General features: G+C 35.9%; 1 protein-coding gene across 2 annotated transcripts; it reads right to left on the bottom strand.

The window, feature by feature from the left end:
- Positions 1 to 1,657: 1,657 nt before the first annotated feature.
- Positions 1,658 to 20,878, bottom strand: LOC125658456 (uncharacterized). Of its 2 annotated transcripts, XM_048889719.2 has the most exons (17): positions 20,730 to 20,878; positions 20,322 to 20,363; positions 20,143 to 20,216; positions 18,549 to 18,617; positions 16,944 to 17,019; positions 15,290 to 15,422; positions 14,027 to 14,092; positions 12,391 to 12,514; positions 11,271 to 11,370; positions 10,777 to 10,900; positions 8,999 to 9,112; positions 8,808 to 8,850; positions 7,003 to 7,117; positions 5,855 to 5,942; positions 5,365 to 5,434; positions 4,128 to 4,231; positions 1,658 to 3,943 (listed from the first exon to the last, which is right to left on the bottom strand). In XM_048889719.2, exons 1-17 carry the CDS (start codon positions 20,779 to 20,781, stop codon positions 3,649 to 3,651), a joined length of 1,689 nt encoding a protein of 562 aa, XP_048745676.2. In that variant the 5' UTR covers positions 20,782 to 20,878; the 3' UTR covers positions 1,658 to 3,648. The 2 variants fall into 2 exon arrangements, with proteins under 2 accessions (XP_048745676.2, XP_048745678.2); XM_048889721.2 differs by lacking the exons at positions 20,143 to 20,216; positions 20,322 to 20,363; positions 20,730 to 20,878 and having other exon boundaries at positions 16,910 to 17,019; positions 18,549 to 18,616.
- Positions 20,879 to 20,920: the final 42 nt, after the last annotated feature.

The following is a 20,920-nucleotide window of genomic DNA, read 5'->3' as shown; positions in this document are numbered from 1 at the left end:
CTTACTCTATAGCCAGACTTACGGAGGGTGTGTGCGTGTCTCACTATATAGCCAGACTTCCAAGGGGGGGGGGGGGGGTCTCTCACTATATAGCCAGACTTCCAAGGGGGGGGGGGGGGGTGTCTCACTATATAGCCAGACTTCCAAGGGGGGGGGGGGGGGGTGTCTCACTATATAGCCAGACTTCCAAGGGAGGGGGGGGGGGGTGTCTCACTATATAGCCAGACTTCCAGAGGGGCTGGGGTGTCTCACTATATAGCCAGACTTCCAGTGGGGGGTGGGTGTCTCACTATATAGCCAGACTTCCAGAGGGGGGTGGGTGTCTCACTATATAGCCAGACTTCCGGAAGGTAGTCTTCTGGGTGGGGGGGGGGGGGTTACACCCCAAATCGTCGTCGGATGGGCGACGATTTGAGGTTTCTTATGTAACACCCCAAATAGTCGCCCGTCCCAAATCGTCGCCGGCGACGATTTGGGCATAACCTCATCCCTCAAATTGTCGTCCCCCTTGCTGCAACTATTTGGAAACATCATTTACATACAAACTGGCCCTGTTTGTTAACTCCTTCTCCTCTCCTCCTCTTTCTTCTACTTTCCAGGAACACATGTAACCCACATATCGGTTCACGAACACCAGAGACATTGCAGAGTTGCTGAAAATTGTGCAGAGCTCGCGGCGCTTTAAGCTCTCATTCCAGAATTCTCATTTTTGGGGAGGCATGTCAGAGGGTCACTTGTAATCTGCATACAAAATTGCATTCCAATAGGTCGACAAACACCAGAGATATGGGTGCGGACAGACAGATCAAGTGAAACCTATGTACCCCCATATAAGAGGGGGTACAATAAAATAACTTCTGTGTAATCTATCCTAAAAACGTCAATAAAATATTAGCAGGCGACGATTTTGGACGGGCGACGATTTGGGGTGTATAAAAGTACATCCCAAATCGTCGCCTGTAATGATAGTGCAATCTTGTCCCAATTCGTCGCCGGCGACAATTTGGGATGGAGCAACGATTTGTGGTGTAAGGGGGTGTCTTGCTATATAGCCAGTCTTCTGGGGGGTGGGGTGTCTCACTATATTGCCAGTGTAATGGGGGGGGGGGGGGGGTGAAGTCCTCACAATATAGCCAGTCTGTCTCACTATATTGCCAGTGTTCTGGGTGTGTGTGTGCTCACAATATGGCAAGTCTCCTGGGGAGGGGTGTCTCACTATATAGCTAGTTTTTCTGGGAGTCTAACTATATAGCCAGTCTTCTGGGGGGGGGGGGGGGTCTCACTATATAGCCAGTCTTCTTGGGGGGGGGGGGGGGGGGGAGTCTCACTATACAGCCAGTCTTCTAGGGGAGTCTCACTATATAACCAGTCTTCTGGGGGGTGTCTCACTATATAGCCAGTCTTCTGGGGGGGGGGGGGGGGGTGTCTCACTATATCGCCAATCTTCTGGGGGGGGGGGAGTCTCACTATCTAGCTAGTTCTCTTGGGGGGTGGGGGTGGCTGCTCACTATATAGCCAGTCTTCTGGGGGGGGGGGGGGGGGGTGTCTCACTATATAACACCGGCTTCCATAAAATACAGATCTCTCAAATAGCACTATCTGAGAGTTGAGAGATCTGTATTTTAATCAGGAAAAAAAAAAAGAAGGGACTGCTATATTAAATGATGAATTAATTTATTTCAATCATATCTGTAAATAAATCAACAAATATCAAAATATCTTTTGCATATAATCATGTATTTTGAAATTTCATTAGATCTACCCTCTGTGTGAAATTCACTTTAATTCCCAATTAGTCTAACCAAAATTTCATGTTCTATACATCAGATGTAGTATAGACCAACAACAAGAAAAATACGAAATTTTATAACACTCTATATTTCATGTCTCAAATCATAACAGATTTAACACTTCATTTTGAACTGTTTATTTTGTTGGTGATATTTTCTAAAGCCCGAGTCATGTAAGTGAAGACAAATAACTGAACTATAATGTTAAAAAGTGTGTAACCGACTTGAAGACTGCATTAATTAATTCACTCTATTGACAAATCAGTCTTAAAGGACACATCTCATGTTTTCAAAGTATACAATATTACATGCATTTTGTCTTTTTTATGCAGACAAAGGATCAGTTCAGGGTATCCAAATAAAAGATCTATAGGGGAGAACTTTTTGAGGGGGGGGGGGGGGGGAAGTTGTGTTAATTGTTATATCAACGTATAAAAAGCATGCCAAACAAAAATTGCTGTGTTTGCCAATCAATAACTTTATTGAGGAGGAGTTCTGTTGTTGGAGTGATACTGAAGAAAAGGTGTATTTCACTGCGGGGGATAAATGTGTGTCTTAATGATGTTCTATGTCAAAACAAATGTGAGGTTAGAGATTATGTAAACAAGTAAGTAAGTAGCCCCAGAGAGAAAAAGACCAGATATTAACATTACAGAAAATAAAAAATATCAGTTGGAAATAACAAACTTAGAATGTGAAACAATACAAACAGAAATGTGAAGGGATCTACCTCGTGAAATTGGAGTAGTACATATAGGATTTACGAAAAGTTTCTCTTGTAATCTCAAATAACTGAGTGCCGTAGAAAAATGCTATTATTGATATAAAAAAAAAAATCTAAGTCCCATAACTCTGGAAAGGAAACTTCCTCTGCCCAATTTAAGTATTGTGTGTAAAATATATGAAAATCTTCCTCCGAAACTTAAGTTATCGCATGTCAAAGAAAGTGTTGCAAGACAGACAGAGTAATTACTGTAGGGCACCCACTATTTTAGTGGGGCCTTAAAATTGTGAAACAGTGAAGCTAAAATGTGAAACAGTGAAGCTAAAATGTGAAATAGTAAAGCTAAATTGTGAAATAGTGAAGCTAAAATGTGAAATAGTGAAGCTAAAATGTGAAATAGTGAAGCTAAAATGTGAAACAGTGAAGCTAAAATGTGAAATAGTGAAGCTAAAATGTGAAATAGTGAAGCTAAAATGAATTGTCAAGGCACTGTAAGTACATACGACTTCTATAACAAAATAAATTATTTCTACTGCTGCCAATAAAAGGAGTGGACATTTTTCCTGGCTCAAAGTTAGAAGTGGAATGTTTCTTTTCTAGAAGTGGAAATTGTCAAACTAGTGACAGACAACCTTTTAAGTCAGCACATCTTTATAATGTTTATACATGTACAGCATATAAAAACTTTGGTTTGTGGGTCTTCTCGTTCAAACAATAGAATAGTTGTTTCAAATTTTTTTTTTAAAAGTTGTCTACTGATACATGTAAAATTTAATATAAAACTGTACAAATGACTTTTTATTTCATGAAGTTTAAATTTTCACGAAGTGTTCATGGTTTGAGAAGAAAACAGCATGTTCACAAGATAAGGGAGTTGTCGGAGTTTTTTCGCTGGTTGTTCACTGGTTTTTTGAGGTCATGGAGAATTTGAATGAAATTTGTTGTTACATCAGACTGGATATAAACGTAACATAGCAAACCACAGAAATTACACCCCCAGAAATGAGCTATTGTACAATAAACTAAAAACGAATCCCTCCAGTACCAAATACAAATCTGAGTAAAAATTCCATCCATAAGTTACTAAAACGTTGACTAGAGAAAATGAATCATTCACGGCAACATATCAGCAACTCATCTTCCAGATTTATTGAACACATTTGTGATGTATTCCTCAATGCTTGTGGAAGTTTCTGCGTACGTCACTGTCGACACATTATTGAGCATGGCCGCCGTAGTCACTGATGATGTCACAGGGAGCGGAGAAGTCAAACTTGAGCTTGGATAGTTCTCTCTGCTTACATGTTCTTCTACTATAATATATATAGTCAATCCTACATCATATATCACAGCAAATCCAAAGTACAATGGAATCAAGTACAAAAGCTTTCCAAATATGGATGGAATGGGTAGAGGGATCCGATGTTTCCTAGAAAATCACAACATTTAAATGGAGGTTAAATGTTTAATTCATGAATTTTCATAGGATCTGTAATGTTCAATGAGTTGTAAAATGAATTTAAAAAAAAAAAAATTGCTCTTGAATGTTCAATAAATTGTTAAAAACAAACAAACAAAAAAACCAAAAACACAAATTGCTCGCGTATACATACAGATGTTCTTTTTTCCTGGCATTTAAGCACATCAAGAAAATGAAAACAGCCACTTCTATGTTGATGGTAAATGATGAAAATTTCTCCAATATTTCAACAAAACCCTGAATCAGAAAGAGAAAATTATATTGTGCATTATCACCTGTGTAAGATTGACTTGACCCATGTGAGATTTTTCCATCTTGCACTGCTACGACATCATTGATTATGACGTCACATTATTTTCCATGATTTACGTTACACATAGAAGTAAATTATTCTGTAAAATGAAGGAGCCTCACAGAGAGTAGGATTATTAGACTCCTTCATTAGTAGAGCATGAGGTTGGGAAATTCCACTGTGGGGACAAGATTTGCAGTGTAGGATGAGGCTTTGCTTTGTCCTCCGGATGGAATTTCCTCATCGTCTTCCAGTAAATAATGACGGATTATTTTTCTCACATTTTAATTATAGTTTAGTACATTTAAAATCATCAAAATCCATTTCAATCAACTCAAATGCAAAAACTAATCAGACAGTCAGAAAGAGCATATCTGAAAATGATTTACACGTTGAGTGTAAACTACAAAACCCAAGGTTGTCCACCAGAAAGCTATATAAAATTGAAATTTAGAGAAAACAATACAAAATATTTCACTTCATCGTAATGTAAATCATAGAAAATTTGTATGACATCACCATCTATGATGTCACAGCAGTGCAAGACAGAACAATCTCACATAGCAGAATGACTACAATCAGAGATATAGAACATTAAATGTTTGTAAAAGTGCATCATTTAATTCATAGTAGTGCCAAAATAATTCAAAATATTTAGCAGGCAATATCTTTTTATGTCCAGAGTAGATTGACACTTGGCCTTTGACCTTGAGAACTTAAAATCAACAGGGATCATCTACTCCTCAAGCATGTACCAGTGTACCAAGTTTGATAGTCTGTCAAGCAAAGGATTCTCAGGATATTGAGCAGACAGTGTCTTCCAATGTTCAGAGTAGATTGACCCTTGACCTTTTGACCTGAAAATCAATAGGGGTCCTCTTCTACTCATAACCAACCCACATCTGAAATATCACTACAATCAAGTGATTGGCTCACAAGATATTGAGCGGACCTGTGGTCTACCGACCGATTGACCTACCAACAGACAGACTGACAGACAGGTGCAAAGTAATATGCCCCTCTTCTATGAAGGGGGCATAAATACATGCATTGAGTGAGCAATCATTTTGATGTTTACCTGAGGATCTAACATCGACACACCAAACACAATGGAGAACACCACAAGGGAGACAACTGAGCTGCAGAAACTGTAAATACAGAACAATAGAAAACTATTAGTAGGAATCCTCAGCCAGAGTAGGTTAATTAGAAATTGCTCCCTAAAAATTTAGTGTTTACTAACATGGTAATAGGCCTTGTCTATTCTGAATAAGTTTGGCATTGGAAATAGTAGTATTTTTTTTTAAATTGTTTGTAATATTGACACCTTTTTTTGTGGGTTTTTATTTTTGATATGCAATAATGATTCATATGAAAGTTGAATGTAAAATTTGGTGCTTTTGTTTTTGTCATATTTTCGTCATCTCCCTACTTAATACAAACAATACAATATATAGTACTCACCACTTAGTATTGAAACCTGCGACATTATTCTGACAATACGACAGTACTCACCACTTAGTATTGAAACACGAGACTTTATTCTGACAATACATCACAGTACTCACCACTTAGTATTGAAACACGAGACTTTATTCTGATTCCGGTATTCTGCCAGTTTATCTTTCTTCCAAGCAGACTGTAACCAACCCAACACTGAAGAATACAAAAAAAGAAGAAAATTCATCAATCAGTGTTCAGATTACACAGTGTATGTAATGTTTCAACTACTGTAAACAAGACACAGGCCTTATTGGCCAGCTGAGTATTCATTTAGTTATAAGTATCACTAGTCACAGGGGCTATAACAAGAGTCCCACAGGTCTTATCGGCCAGCTGAGTATTCATTTAGTTAAAAGTATCACTAGTCACTATAATGAACAAGATGAAATTTAGAAGAAAAAATCCCTGTTCTGAATATCTAATTCTAACATTCAGCAACAGCATAAAACAAGATAAAACATTAATGTCTCCTGGTTGTGGAGAAGATTTCTGAAAATTAGTCAATCTTGACAGGTTTTGCCCTACCCATAAGGCCAAAGGGGTGCAGGAGTCCTAAATTTTACAATTTATGTCCCTCTTGTCCCAAAGATACTGCATACCAAATTTTAAAAGAATTGGAATGGTACAATACTTATCAAAAAGAAGTTAAAATGTTCAATTGTTAACAGACGACAGACGCAGACAAATTGCAATTGGTCACCTGAGTGACTCAACCCTAATTACCATATATGATCCCTCAAATTAAAATGAAGATACTGTAGTGTATCATTGTTTTACCTTGAGGGACCATACAGTATCAGTGTTTTACCTTGAGGGAGCATACATTATCAGTGTTTTACCCAGAGGGACCAACATTATCAGTGTCTTACCTTGAGGTACCATACAATATCATTGTTTTACCTCTAGGGACCATACATTATCATTGTTTTACCTCGAGGGATCATACATTATCAGTGTTTTACCTTGAGGGACCATACATTATCAGTGTTTTACTTTGAGGGACCATACATTATCATTGTTTTACCTCAAGGGATATTATCTTTGTTTTACTTTGAGGGACCATACATTATCAGTGGGTTTTTTACCTCAAGGGACCATACTTTATCAGTGTTTTACCTCGAGGGACCATACATTATCAGCATTTTACCCCAAGGGACCATACATTATGCATGGCCCCTTTACGTAAGATATGGTCCCTTGATAGACTACTTACGTGTATGATGAAGAACTGCTCCCACCGTGAGAAACGAGACAGTGATGCTGACCATGATGAAGAGTTCCACAAGAAAGGCAACCCAAGAATAGGTTGGGTATTTCTCCTTTATAATCTACAAGGATAGAAAAAACAAGAATAAGTTGGGTATTTCTCCTTTATAATCTACAGGGATAAAATAAAATAAGAATAAGTTGGGTATTTCTCCTTTATAATCTACAAGGATAGATAAAACAAGAATAAGTTGGGTATTTCTCCTTTATAATCTACAGGGATAAAAAAAACAAGAATAGGTTAGGTATTTCTCCTTTATAATCTACAGAGATGGGGAAAAAGGGAGGCCCATGGGCTACATCACTAACCTGAGTCCATATTTAAAGATTTTCCCTACATGTTCACATGTATAAAACTTTGATTCCTATTATGGTCCCAACCTACCCCCTGGGGTCATGATTTGAACAAACGTCAATCTGCACTATGTCAGGAAGCTTTCATGTAAATGTCAACTTTTCTGGCCAAGCGGTTCTTAAGAAGATTTTTAAAGACTTTCCCTAAATATTTCTATGTAAAAAATATATCCCTTATTGTGGCCCTATCCTACTCCAAGGAACCACGATTTGAACAAACTTGAATCTACTTTATACCAGGAAGCTTTCAGGTAAATCTCCACTTTTATGGCTCAGTGGTTCTTGAGAAGAAGACTTTTAAAGATTTTCCCTAAATATTCCCATTTTTGTGATTATGTCCCCTTTGATGGGGGCATGGTCCTTCATTTGAACAAGCTAGAATCCCCTTCACCTAGGGATGATATACACCAAGTTTGGTTGAAATTGGCCGAGTGGTTCTGGAGAAGAAGTCGAAAGAATGAAAAGTTTATGGACAGATGGACAGACAACGCACAATGGGTGATCAGAAAAGGTCACTTGAGCTTTCAGCTCAGGTGAGCTAAGAAGATAATCAATACCAAGCATAATTTTAGGTGCCATCTTCTCGCAGTGCATAATGTATGTATGATTGCATGTATACAGTTCACAATTATATGGATACCCATTTCCTCCCTTGCTTGCATGGGGTTGAACTGATGCCCTGCAGAACCAAATCTCCTTGCTGCAGAACTGTAGCTCTCTGAAAAAATATTTTGACATAACAGAGATGTCAAAATATTTTTTCAGAGAGCTACAGTTCTGCAGTTACAAATTTCCTAGTATCGTGTGACCAACACACTAGACTGCTTGACCATTTAGGCAAATTAAAAAAAGTCCACATGCTACACGGTCATTGAGAATGGAAATAGGATACTAACAGTTCTTTATCGAAATTTAAGACAATCATACAAGATACACATTGCATTTGAAATATTTTGTATAAAGCACAAAGATTGCAATGAACCCTTAAATAAAAATAATTGCCCTAAGCGAAGAAATATTTTAATATAAAGCACTTTTACATGGATACTCACTTTTGCCCCTACCTGTGAGAGCTGAACTCATGACCGGCGGAACCAAATCTTAGAGCAGCATGGCAAGAATTCCATTGTCATCAAAAGCAAAGTTTTTTTTTACTCATTTATTGAGCAGTCTAACGTGATGGTCATATGCTGCTAGGAGATTTGGTTCCAGCTGTACTGATTTATACAGTGTTAATTCAGTACAGAAATAAACACTTAATAAAAATCAGAATGACAAACAATCGTAATTCACTGTTAGCACTTTCTCCATGTCTACAAGGTTCAACAGACAGTTGACCCTTACTTGTCGTACATAAATCAATACAGGTATCCTAAATGTTGACGTAAAGAAGCATACCTTAGTTAGTGGAATGGTGGAGATTTCTCCTTCACTTGCGGATCTGAAAACAAAAGTGAAATATTCCCATAAAAATCCGAGAAACTTAATTTCATAATTAGAGCACAGACATTGTACGAAAAAAACAACAACACTTCAGTCAGATTTCAAAATGGTAAAACTTTTGGGAGCTTGGCATAAAATACTGTTACCTTTGTAATGAAATGTTCCTGTAACACAGTGTTCCCTCCGAGTCAGTGGAGTGTTTATCAGTGGGACATGGAAACGAGGATAGCTGTGGAACGATGTCCAGCACCGCCCAGCACCTGATAAAATACAATATCACTTGACAATGATCGTACACAACACCGCGGAAAGATGTCCAGCACCTGATAAAATACAACATCAAAAAGATTGTACAACAATAGTCCATAGCACAGCAGCATTGCAGAGTGGAGCATTTACAAAACAAGAGGCCCACGAGCCATGATGCTCACCAGAGTCACCAAGTTCTGACATAAATACGACTAATAAGCTTTGGGAACCCTAATTGTGCCCCTGTATTCAACCAAGACCATTACTGAACACCTGTACTACCCTAATTGTGCCCCTGTATTCAACCAAGACCATTACTGAACACCTGTACTTTACACCCCTCAAGGAGCCTAGAAATTGTCTCTTAATAAACTACAATCAATATGTAGCCTATAAAAGTTTTATTTCATTCCTGCCAGGAAGACTTTCAAATTGGACAAATACTGTTCACCCTGGGGGTTAATAGCTCAGAGGAACTTGAATTCCTAGCACCTTGTTTCATACGCACACTTGAATATTCCTTTGTTCTTGATGTTTGGGAGAATATTACTACAGAGTTTTCTCCTGCACTGCAACCCAGTAGGGTAACTCTTATCATTGTAGTACAGTGAAACATGGTTACAGCGAACACACTTATAATGAATTCATGCTTACAGTGAAACATGGTTACAGTGAACACACTTATAATGAATTCATGCTTACAGTGAAACATGGTTACAGTAAACACACTTATAATGAATTCATGTTTACAGTGAAACATGGTTACAGTGAACACACTTATAATGAATTCATGCTTACATGTAGTAAAACAGGGTTACAGCGAACACACTTATAATGAATTCATGCTTATAGTAAAACATGGTTACAGTGAACACACTTATAATGAATTCATGCTTACAGTAAAACACGGTTACAGTAAACACACTTATCATGAATTCACACTTACAGTAAAACAGGGTTACAGCAAACACATGTGTAATGAATTCACACTTACAGTAAAACATGGTTACAGTGAAACACATTTATAATGAATTCATGCTTAGAGTAAAACATGGTTACAGTAAACACACTTATCATGAATTCACACTTACAGGAAAACAGGGTTACAGCAAACACATGTGTAATGAATTCACACTTACAGTAAAACATGGTTACAGTGAAACACATTTACAATGAATTCATACTTACAGTAAAACACGGTTACAGGGAACATGCTTTCAGTAAAACACGGTAACAGTGAACACATTTATAATGAATTCATGCTTGCAGTAAACACAGTTACAGCGAACATGCTTATAATGAATTCACACTTACAGTAAAACATGGTTATAGTAAACACACTTAAATGAATTCATGCTTGTACAGTGAAGTGATTTTCAATCCCTAAAGTTTTAACATATCATGAACTTGTTGAATACAACAAATTTAAATTATAACAAATCAAAATTGTTCATCTCCATCACTTTGCTATAAGCGTGTTTTACTGTAATTGAAATAGGATGCTGTTAGTCAAGGCTTGTTCTGATCATTTATGCTGTTGTCCCCATTAGACAATTTTTCGTTTCCTGATAACTTCTAAGACTTTAACTGAGATGGTCAGTACTTACCATAGTATATTTAGAACTGTACACGTGATCAGGCCTATATACCTTTAATTGAGATAGTCAGTACTTACCATAGTATATTTAGAACTGTACACGTGATCAGGCCTAAGTTTACGGAGAGTCGGAAGTTCTGAATCTGGTCCTTTACAGGACTGATCTTGCTGTACATTAGCGGCATAGTGTTCGCAACGCCACCTACAGGTAAACGAAAAAGCTTGTTATAAATGTTTACAAATACACAAAATCAGTTTATAAACTACATGAAAACACTGTGACAGAGAATTATACAGATATAGAAAATCATTAAAAAAAAACTTTTCAGCTGCATGATTTTCTCAAACATTCAAAATATGTTTTTCAAAGTGTTTGCAAAGTTAACGAATTAGAACAACAACCAAAAATACATCAATCAATCGCTTTACATTTTTTTGTCTGTGTTTCCTTTAAATACAACAATGATCTCCATTTACTTTGAGCAAACAAACAATCAACTATTGGGGGTTGGGGGGGATGGATATTTACAGTGACATACAAAAATCACAAAGCTTCATGCTCTATTACCTACCCAATGCAACAGTTCCCATCAGAAACGGTCCGCCGAACGCTGAAAAGTCGTTATGAATGTCTCGATGTATTTCTGCTCCAACGTAAAATGTCACTGCTACCTTCAACAAAAGTTCAATTTAGAGCATGCACGATAAACCCAAAGAAAATAAGAAACTTTAAATGAATTTAACTCTTTCAACACAAAATTCTTTTATTTCCTTTGGCAGTTTGCAAGATTTGTGTCTGAAGTCATTTGTTAACACAGTTAGAGACAGAAAACTTGCACTATCAGAACACCATTTGGCCTTTTTCTTCAAGTCGACTTGATAGATAAGGCTGAGTGATGTTCTGACAGGAAATCTTTGGACACGTTTGATTGGGAAGACTCGGGTAACTCTTAGAGTAATGCCTGTGCATGCACAGAAGCTAGACTCCTTGAATGTGAATAAAACAACAACTGTTGCTTTAGCATTGTTTTGAAAAATGGCATTTGATATGAAAATTGTATCAATGACAATTTATTTATATCTGGTAGTTCATTTTGATACCAAGCAGTATTTCATTCCTATTACATGAATATGCATGTACACGCATATATCGTCTAAATTAAACCAAATGTAGACCATGCATATATAATTCAATCACCCCAAAAATTGATTTTATCTACAATATATTGAAATCAAAACATACATGTACATCTAACAATGCGTAGAAGTATTCATATCAATTATTAAAAACAAAAAATCAGTTAATTAAACTTTGTATCATTTTACATGGTAATTTTGCATTATCTCAAAAATATTGATTTTACGTGTCAAACTCAATATTTCTCTTCATTCTCTGCCATGTTGAACACTCGATGCTTCCGCTAAAGTCAGAAGTAAACGTTTCAAACCCGTGTTTAACACTAGAGCTATGAAACACACATTTTATTTACAACTCCTGCAATTCACACGTTACTTGAGTTGCTCAATCAAACGTGCCTTTTGATGTTACACGTATAAACTTCCATGACTTACTGTTCCCAGAGAAGTGAACCTTTGATGTTACAACACATATAAACTTCTCTGACTTACTGTCCCTAGGAGAAGTGAACTTTTGATGTTACATACACATATTACTGAACTTCTCTGACTTACTGTTCCCAGGAGAAGTGAACCTTTGAAGAACGTGAGGATGGAAACGACGGGCTGGACCAGCTGGAGCGCGAAAACAATGAGAAAGGACAGGACCCACACAAAGACCGGAATCACATACAGGTAACTGTAATAATCAAAGTACTGAAAGTACACACAGGTAACAGTAATAAAAAATCACACAGACCGAAATCACATACAGGTAACTATGATAATCAAAGTACTAAAAGTACATACAGGTAACTGTTATTGAAATCACAGTAAACCCTCATCAAAAGCAAATATAACATGAATAATGAATAAAAGTAGCTATCCCAAAGATAAGGAGTCCCGTGAAGATCAGGGTTAGAATAGGTTCTCAGTACCCCTTGCTAATAGGCGACTAAATGGGGCAGTTCTTCTGATGAGACAGCAAAAACCAAACCCCATGTCACAGCAGGTGTGGCACAATAAAGATCCCTCCCTGCTCGAAGGCCATAAGTGCCGAGCATAGGCCAAAATTTTGCAGCCCTTTACCGGCAACAATGACGTCTCCATATGAGTAAAAAAATCTCGAGTGGAACATTGAACAATATACAACCAACCAAAGAACAGGATGCAATCTAAAGAAAGGGTTCACAAAGTGGATCATCCCCTCTTTGCTATATCTTGAGATTTCCCATCAGCAACCTTCAACTTTTTACATTTAAACTTGAAATAGGGAAGCTGGTCTTTATGCAAGGAATTCTGGGATGTTTAATGGTATGAGTCGCATCATTCACCTGAATAGCTGTAATTTTCCCCATCATGAGATGTAAAATTTAAAGCCTCCATGGTGACCCCCTGGCCCTTCATGTCATGTGAACAAACTGAATTTACAGTTTGTGATGTACTTGCATATTGATTTGACAAAAAAAAATCATGTTTCTGTGGTTCTTAAGAAGACAATCAAGAAAAAGACAATACATTCCAAACATTAAAGTTGCTCACTACACCTTCATAGAGTTTATCAAATCAGCACAAAATTAATTATGATTCAGATATGATGGTATGTAAATAAGTGCATATGTAAGAAAGGCAGAAAATATGCAATTTTGGAGATAGAAAAAAAACCCATGATTTTCAAACATTTATTTCAATAAGTATGAACAAAAGACTCTGTGGCGGATTTGAGCTCGCAATCTGTGGGTCAGTAATCCGATACTTTATCCACTGAGCTACTATGATAGACAAACAAATGGATCAATACAAATAATTTCATATAACATTCAAATCGCCTTCTTGTGACGAAGTGTCATAAGAGTGTAAGTCTTGGTGTAATGAGCTACCTTAATACCTTTTATAGCCATTTCATGACTCCTGGGATCAGGAATTAAATAAACTTGAATCAAATAAATCATTACTGTATTCATGCATTCTCTTGAGTGCCCCGGGCACTTAGAAAATTGAAAAAAGGGGAAACACACAATATCTAATTTAGACAAAAAGTTTGAATAAACTCATGTTATATATTTTATTACAAGTATGAATATATTGTACAGTGGCATTACACGTAATAAATTTATTTAATTACACGTATGAATATATTTTATTACATGTATGAATATATTGTAGTATTACACATTTTAAATATATATTGAATTACACGTATTGAACTTACTTAATTCCAAGAACTTGAGCGTATGCTTCACTTCCTGCCAGCGAATAGCTGATCAACAGTGCTACACTGCAAAGAAAAAAATCTGGTTAATATATATAGATATACACATTAAATAACAGTTCATATTGTCGACTCAACTGAATCTCCTGTTACACAGCCAAATGTTACACATTTACAGTAAAATATAATCTCTAAATTTAGTTTGTAAAATACAATATCTATTAATGACACTTGCTACATGTTATTTTTTTTTCCAAAATGACGAAAATTAAATTTACAAGTGTATGTTTTTATAAGCAAAATGAATACAATTTACCATATGGAATGTAATTTATTCCCATGATTTCTCAATGAAGTCCAAAACAGTCAGCACAAATTGTGCATAGAGTTATATAGGGAGGCTTAATGTATTTCTGAATCAGCTTCTGAACATCATAGAAAATTCACAAGTCTTTTTATCTTTTTAGGAATTCTATATTTGTATTACAACCAAACAAAACCAAAAAATATATATCAACCACTGCAATCACTTTTTATTTGTATCAAGTGTCCCTCAAGCTACGGCTACATAATATAAACGAACTGTTTTTGTGAGCGAGAAATTTTCACTAGAATATCGAGAACCTAATTATCGTGAACCTGTCTCACTGTGAACCACGCACTCTATTAATGTCTCTTGTATTTGTTTCAGATCATCTCAGTCACGAAAATTAGTCGCCGTTAAATATTTCATCACTGGTAAATAACAAATTAAAGTAGTCCCAAATACAAGTTGGTTTACAATACACCCAGCTTGTATGCCAAGGTTCTAGAATAAAGACCTTTACGATAAACTACACATTTACAACTATTTAGTCTAGACACTCTGGGGCCTGAATCTCCGGCCCTGCAGCCATTAATTTCCCAGATTTGGTCGACGCCCCCGGCTCATTATAACTAGATACCCTGTCTTATTCTGGAGTAATGATTTTTTAGCTTTTAAGTTTTTGCCCCAAAGGAGGCAGTGGGCATAACATCACATTACAAGATCTGTTCCCTTACCCCCCCCCCCCCTTCAATAATATGCTAGTCAGACCAACTTGTCTTCCCCTAAAGATACTCATGACAAACGGTCCAGAAGTTTCTAGGAAGCCGGAAATGTTAAAAATTCAAAGTTAATGACAAATGATGCACTACGATCAAGAGGTGCTGAAAGCAGTATAGGTTTCATATGGAAGTGTACAATAAAAATTACAAGGAGATAAGTAGAAAAAACCCACATACAACTGTAGGACGAGAGTAATATCAAAGGCCTGCAAGAGTCCACAGCCAAGGAAGAGCTCTCCCAGGAGGTGCAGATTGGGGGGCTGGGCGTGGTCTTGTTTGGCTAAGATCACATGACCAGCCAACACAGATCCTACAAAAAATACAACAAATGTTATGTGTGTGCAATGTGAAGTCATTTATTTTAATTGAGTAAAATTTTTATGTTTCATGATCATGATTTTTATTTCATAAATTAAGATCTATCAATTTGTTTGTGGTAGTTTATTTTCTCATGGTTAATGATCTGACAATTTGTTTGTGGTAGTTTATTTTCTCATGGTTAATGATCTAACAATTTGTTTGTAGTTGTTTATTTTCTCTTGGTTAAAGATCTATCAAGAGTTCAATATAAACAATATCATTCAGTCAAGAGTTCAATATTTACAATATCATTCAGTCAAGAGTTCAATATTTACAACATCATTCAGTCAAGAGTTCAATATTTACAACATCATTCTGTCAAGAGTTCAATATAAACAATATCATTCAGTCAAGAGTTCAATATAAACAATATCATTCAGTCAAGAGTTCAATATAAACAATATCATTTAGTCAAGAGTTCAATATAAACAATATCATTCAGTCAAGAGTTCAATATAAACAACATCATTCAGTTAAGAGTTCAATATAAACAATATCATTTAATCAAGAGTTCAATTTGTACACCAGGGATACATTTTAACTTTTAAATTCACATGCCCTTTGAACCCTGGCAAATTTTGACTTGCCTGAATTCAAATCTTAGTTGCCAAAGATATAAGAAAGAGTATTTAGAAAGAATAGTTACTTAGAAATTATTTTAAATAATGATTCGGATCAATATAAGTTACCCAAGAACAGTAAAGTGAAACGAGAGACAAATAACTTGAGAAGTGTGGGACGTGTGCACTGCAGCTTAGGTCTGGATTTTTCGAAAAATTCTCAAACTTAAGTTCGAGTTTTATTTTATTTCAGCAGTCAATAAAGTCTTCCGACTTCAGTCCAAGTTTCGACTTGAGTTTATTTCGAGAAATCCAGGCCTGGCTTTATCACACAATATTGAAAATAGCGGACAAAAGTTATTTATTTTAATTTTCCTAGTTTTTTTGTGGATCAGTGTCCATAGGACCTGCACATTCATTATAACACCTCTTCTTATTCTGATTGAACTGCAGTCTCACATTATACAAGTATATGTTTAGGAGAGGTAAAATATGACGTTTTTTTGAAAAACATTGTTGGGTAAGATAAGGGTCTTTTTTGCTAGGAACGGATCATTAATATTACTACTTTAATTGCCATCTAATGAAAATCTGTGTGGTTACAATCTCCCGTTAGAGGACACTGTTTAAAAATTCGAATCTGTGTGTCTTCTGGACTATCAGTGATAAGGTAATATTCACAGTCATGTAAATGTACTAGCTGCTATGAATTTTAAGCTAGATCACTTTTCATAATTGCTAGTATTGTCAAACAAAACTAAAAAAAAAGAAAAAAAGAAAAACAACATTTTTCTTACTCTCTTTCCTCGTGAATCTGAAAACAATGGAATTCTGTATGAACACATTGACAATAACTTACAAAGGTTACAACCCACACCTGTTATATATGTTACCATGGTAACAATCCTCACCACTGTTTTCATCCTCCTCTTCCAATTCATCACATGTTTCATCCGCCAACAGATCATTCAGGGGAACTAACTCCTCCTAATTAAGAAAAAATATAAAAGAAATATAATCTTTGTAAAAATTAACTTTCCAAGTCTCTAAAATTATTCTCATGATTTACATATACATACTCCAAAGTCCAGCATTCTGAATTATAAAACAGATGAGAGTACCTCACAGTTTAATGAATTCAATGACAAAGGGAGTTAACTGTAGGAACTAACGGTTATAATAATTATGATCATTATAAACATGAAGTCTGTGTGTGTGGAGTAGGTAGTAAACAAAATCAAGTTTTAAAGACCTGTGGCATCGCTACTCATGATCTAATACTCTTACACTCTATCTACAGAAACTAATACTCTATCTACAGATACTAATACTCTTACACTCTATCTACAGAAACTAATACTCTTACACTCTGTCTACAGAAACTAATACTCTTATACTCTGTCTACAGACACTAATACTCTTACACTCTGTATACAGAAACTAGTACTCAATCTACAGAAACTAATACTCTTACACTCTGTCTACAGAAACTAATACTCTTACACTCTATCTACAGAAACTAATACTCTTACACTCTGTCTACAGAAACTAATACTCTTATACTCAATCAACAGAAACTAATACTCTTACACTCTATCTACAGAAACTAATACTCTTACACTCTGTCTACAGAAACTAATACTCTTACACTCTATCTAGATACTAATACTCTTACACTCTATCTACAGAAACTAATACTCTTATACTCTGTCTACAGAAACTAATACTCTTACACACTGTCTACAGAAACTAATACTCTTATACTCTGTCTACAGACACTAATACTCTTACACTCTGTCTACAGAAACTAATACTCTATCTACAGAAACTAATACTCTTATACTCTATCTACAGAAACTAATACTCTTACACTCTGTCTACAGAAACTAATACTCTATCTACAGAAACTAATACTCTATCTACAGAAACTAATACTCTTACACTCTGTCTACAGAAACTAATACTCTTATACTCTATCTACAGAAACTAATACTCTTACACTCTGTCTACAGAAATTAATACTCTTACACTCTGTCTACAGAAACTAATACTCTATCTACAGAAACTAATACTCTATCTACAGAAACTAATACTCTTACACTCTGTCTACAGAAACTAATACTCTTACACTCTGTCTACAGAAACTAATACTCTATCTATAGAAACTAATATTCTATCTACAGACACATGCTCAGAAGTATTTACCAGACTCCTTCTAATGTGTGACTGTTAGTCAACATGTTAGAGTTAGTTTTTAAATCATGAAATCTTAAACTATTAAAGTCAATTAAGGTATCTGATGTACAATTGAGCTCGAGAGCTCGGTGTTTTCCGGAATGACCTCGGTAATATTCGGAAACGAGCATAAATCTTTAAATCAACATTATGAACAAATCTAACATTTTGGATAGTCAAAACTATCAAATAAAAGTTTGATTTTGTGCTTTAATAAAATTTGTAAAATGTAACCTGACAATGAAATTAATAATCACCTTTTAGAATAATTTTGTTTTTACCTTTTGAGACTGAAGTTGAGTTGCATGTGCCAACTGGAGGAGCTCCGTAAAAAAGTAAACTGTTAGAACCTTTAAAAAAAAACTTCCAATAAACATGTGTGCAGCATAAGTAACTGGGAAAAAATTACGTGATTATACAGCACATAATATAATACCAGGGCTAATTCAGTCACTTAAACTGTAAAAACTTAACAATGTTAAATCATCCAGTTCTGAATGACAAGTTTTTAAAATTTCCATTCCAAAGTGGTAAAAACTGAAAATGATAGAGTAAGATTGATTTCCATCACTCTATGCTATAATTCTTGTAAACACTGATTGGGTTGTTTGCTCTGATAGTTTGTCTGAGGACTTCAAAGATTCAGTTTTTCGATTAAGCTTTTGTGCAGTTTTTATGTCTACCACATTTGTATGAGAGACATATTAGTCATAGGAGTAAGTATATAAATCACAATTTCAAAATTCCCTTCTATAAACCCAGTAACTTGAACATATAGCGTTATAGCTTATCATAAACGGCAGTTTGCTATGATCAAAATATGTAAGAAAATGTCTTCTACTTCTAAATCAAATTAAACATTTTAAGTTGTAATTTACAAAATTTGACTGGATTAGAAGCTACATGTTATTTCATTTTTTTCAATGATATATGGTTTGCATGTAAACTAAATACCTGACTTGGTTATACATTACTAGTACGTGAATAGCTAAGCTAACTTATGTTGAAATACTTTCTGCTCTAGATTTGATCCATTTCATTCTTCAGGTAAAATTTGACCTCAAAGAATTTTAAGCCATTTTTAATACAAGTATAACAGGAATGGAGAAAATGCAACTGACCAGACTAGCATTTGAACCCGGGTCCCCTGAATCTCTAGTCAGGTGCTCTACTAACTGAACTATCTAGCCACCTGCGATCGAACCTGCCTGACCACCACATTTCTCTCTACTTTAATGTCTTCACACCTAGAAGACATCAACCCAGGATCTGTACCCCCCCCCCCCCCCCCCCCCCAACAGAAATATCTATCTGTCAGTTCCAGGGGCTGGTCAATGGAAACAAATATAGCAGGAAAGGAGAAAATGCAATGGACCAGACTGGAATTCGACCCCCCCCCCCCCCCAAACTCCAGTCAGGTGCTCTACCAACTGAGCTATCTGGCCACCAGCAAATGAACTTGTCTGACCTTTTGCAAAGACTCAAACAGGTTCAATTGCCAGTGGCCAGATAGCTCAGCCCCTGGTAGAGTACCTGACAGAGCAAGGCTTCAATCCTGGTTTGTTCTATTGCATTTCCCCCTCTCTGTTACATTTGGTGCCGTAGATCAGCCCCTGGAAGTGACAGGTGAAAATGCTTGCCATGGTATAAAGATCCTGCATTGATAACTTGAAGTGTGAAGACATTTAAGAAGGGAGGAATGTGGTAGTCAGGTGGGTTTGATCACCAGTGGCAAGATAACTCGGTAGAGCACCTGACTGGAGATTCAGGGGTCCCAGGTTCAAACCCTGGTCTGGTCTGTTGAATTTTCTCCCTTCATGTTACACAAGAGAGATATAGTTAAATCATATGTTTAATGTAATATGACTTCATTACCTGCATTACGGCACCGATAAGGAAAGACACCAAGAAAGGGTAGATTCCCGATTCACTCAATGTCACAGGAAGACCTGAGTTAAACAAGGAAGAAAGTGACATTCACAAAAGTATATAAAATATAGACATGATAGACAAACTACAAAAAACGAAGTGCTGATTTACAAAGAGAATAATACCTAGTATTCCAGTGCCCAATATGGTGGCTATGGTCACGAAATCTACAATCAAGGATGGTTTAAAAGATTTATATTTACATCTACTAATGGCTTTTTTTGGTGATAGCTGTACATTTCAATGTATTATAATTCTTAATAAAAGCATCAATGGTCAACCTTTCAATTTGACGTGATCAAATTTTTAATTTTTTAAAGAAAAAAATGATAAAAGGAATAAATATCTGGGTTGTCTGTATCATGGGGGTATAAAAACAATGAAAGCATACGGGTGATTTCTGCATAATCGGTTCCATACAAATCACCCTAAACTTCAATTTTTTTCATACCACCAAAAATAAAAAAAATCATAGTCTTCTATTTGAAACATATAAACATGCTGATTTAAAGAATTATATTTCCATTACTTACAACATTGTAAATACACCAAAATTTTTCCTCCTTTTTTTAGTGTCTCTCTCATTCTGAACCGATGTCTTTAAAGAATCATGTGTTTACATTTTGCAAAATTCAGAACCTCGTCCACGTCAGTTGGGTCGAAAGTGAAAGTAAACATTTGGCGGAACGTATTCATACGCTTCGGTGATCCCTAATTTTCAATT

The sequence above is a fragment of the Ostrea edulis genome, chromosome 9, assembly GCF_947568905.1.
Source record: "Ostrea edulis chromosome 9, xbOstEdul1.1, whole genome shotgun sequence".
Taxonomy (NCBI): domain Eukaryota; kingdom Metazoa; phylum Mollusca; class Bivalvia; order Ostreida; family Ostreidae; genus Ostrea; species Ostrea edulis.
This window is presented reverse-complemented; position numbering and strand designations above follow the sequence as displayed.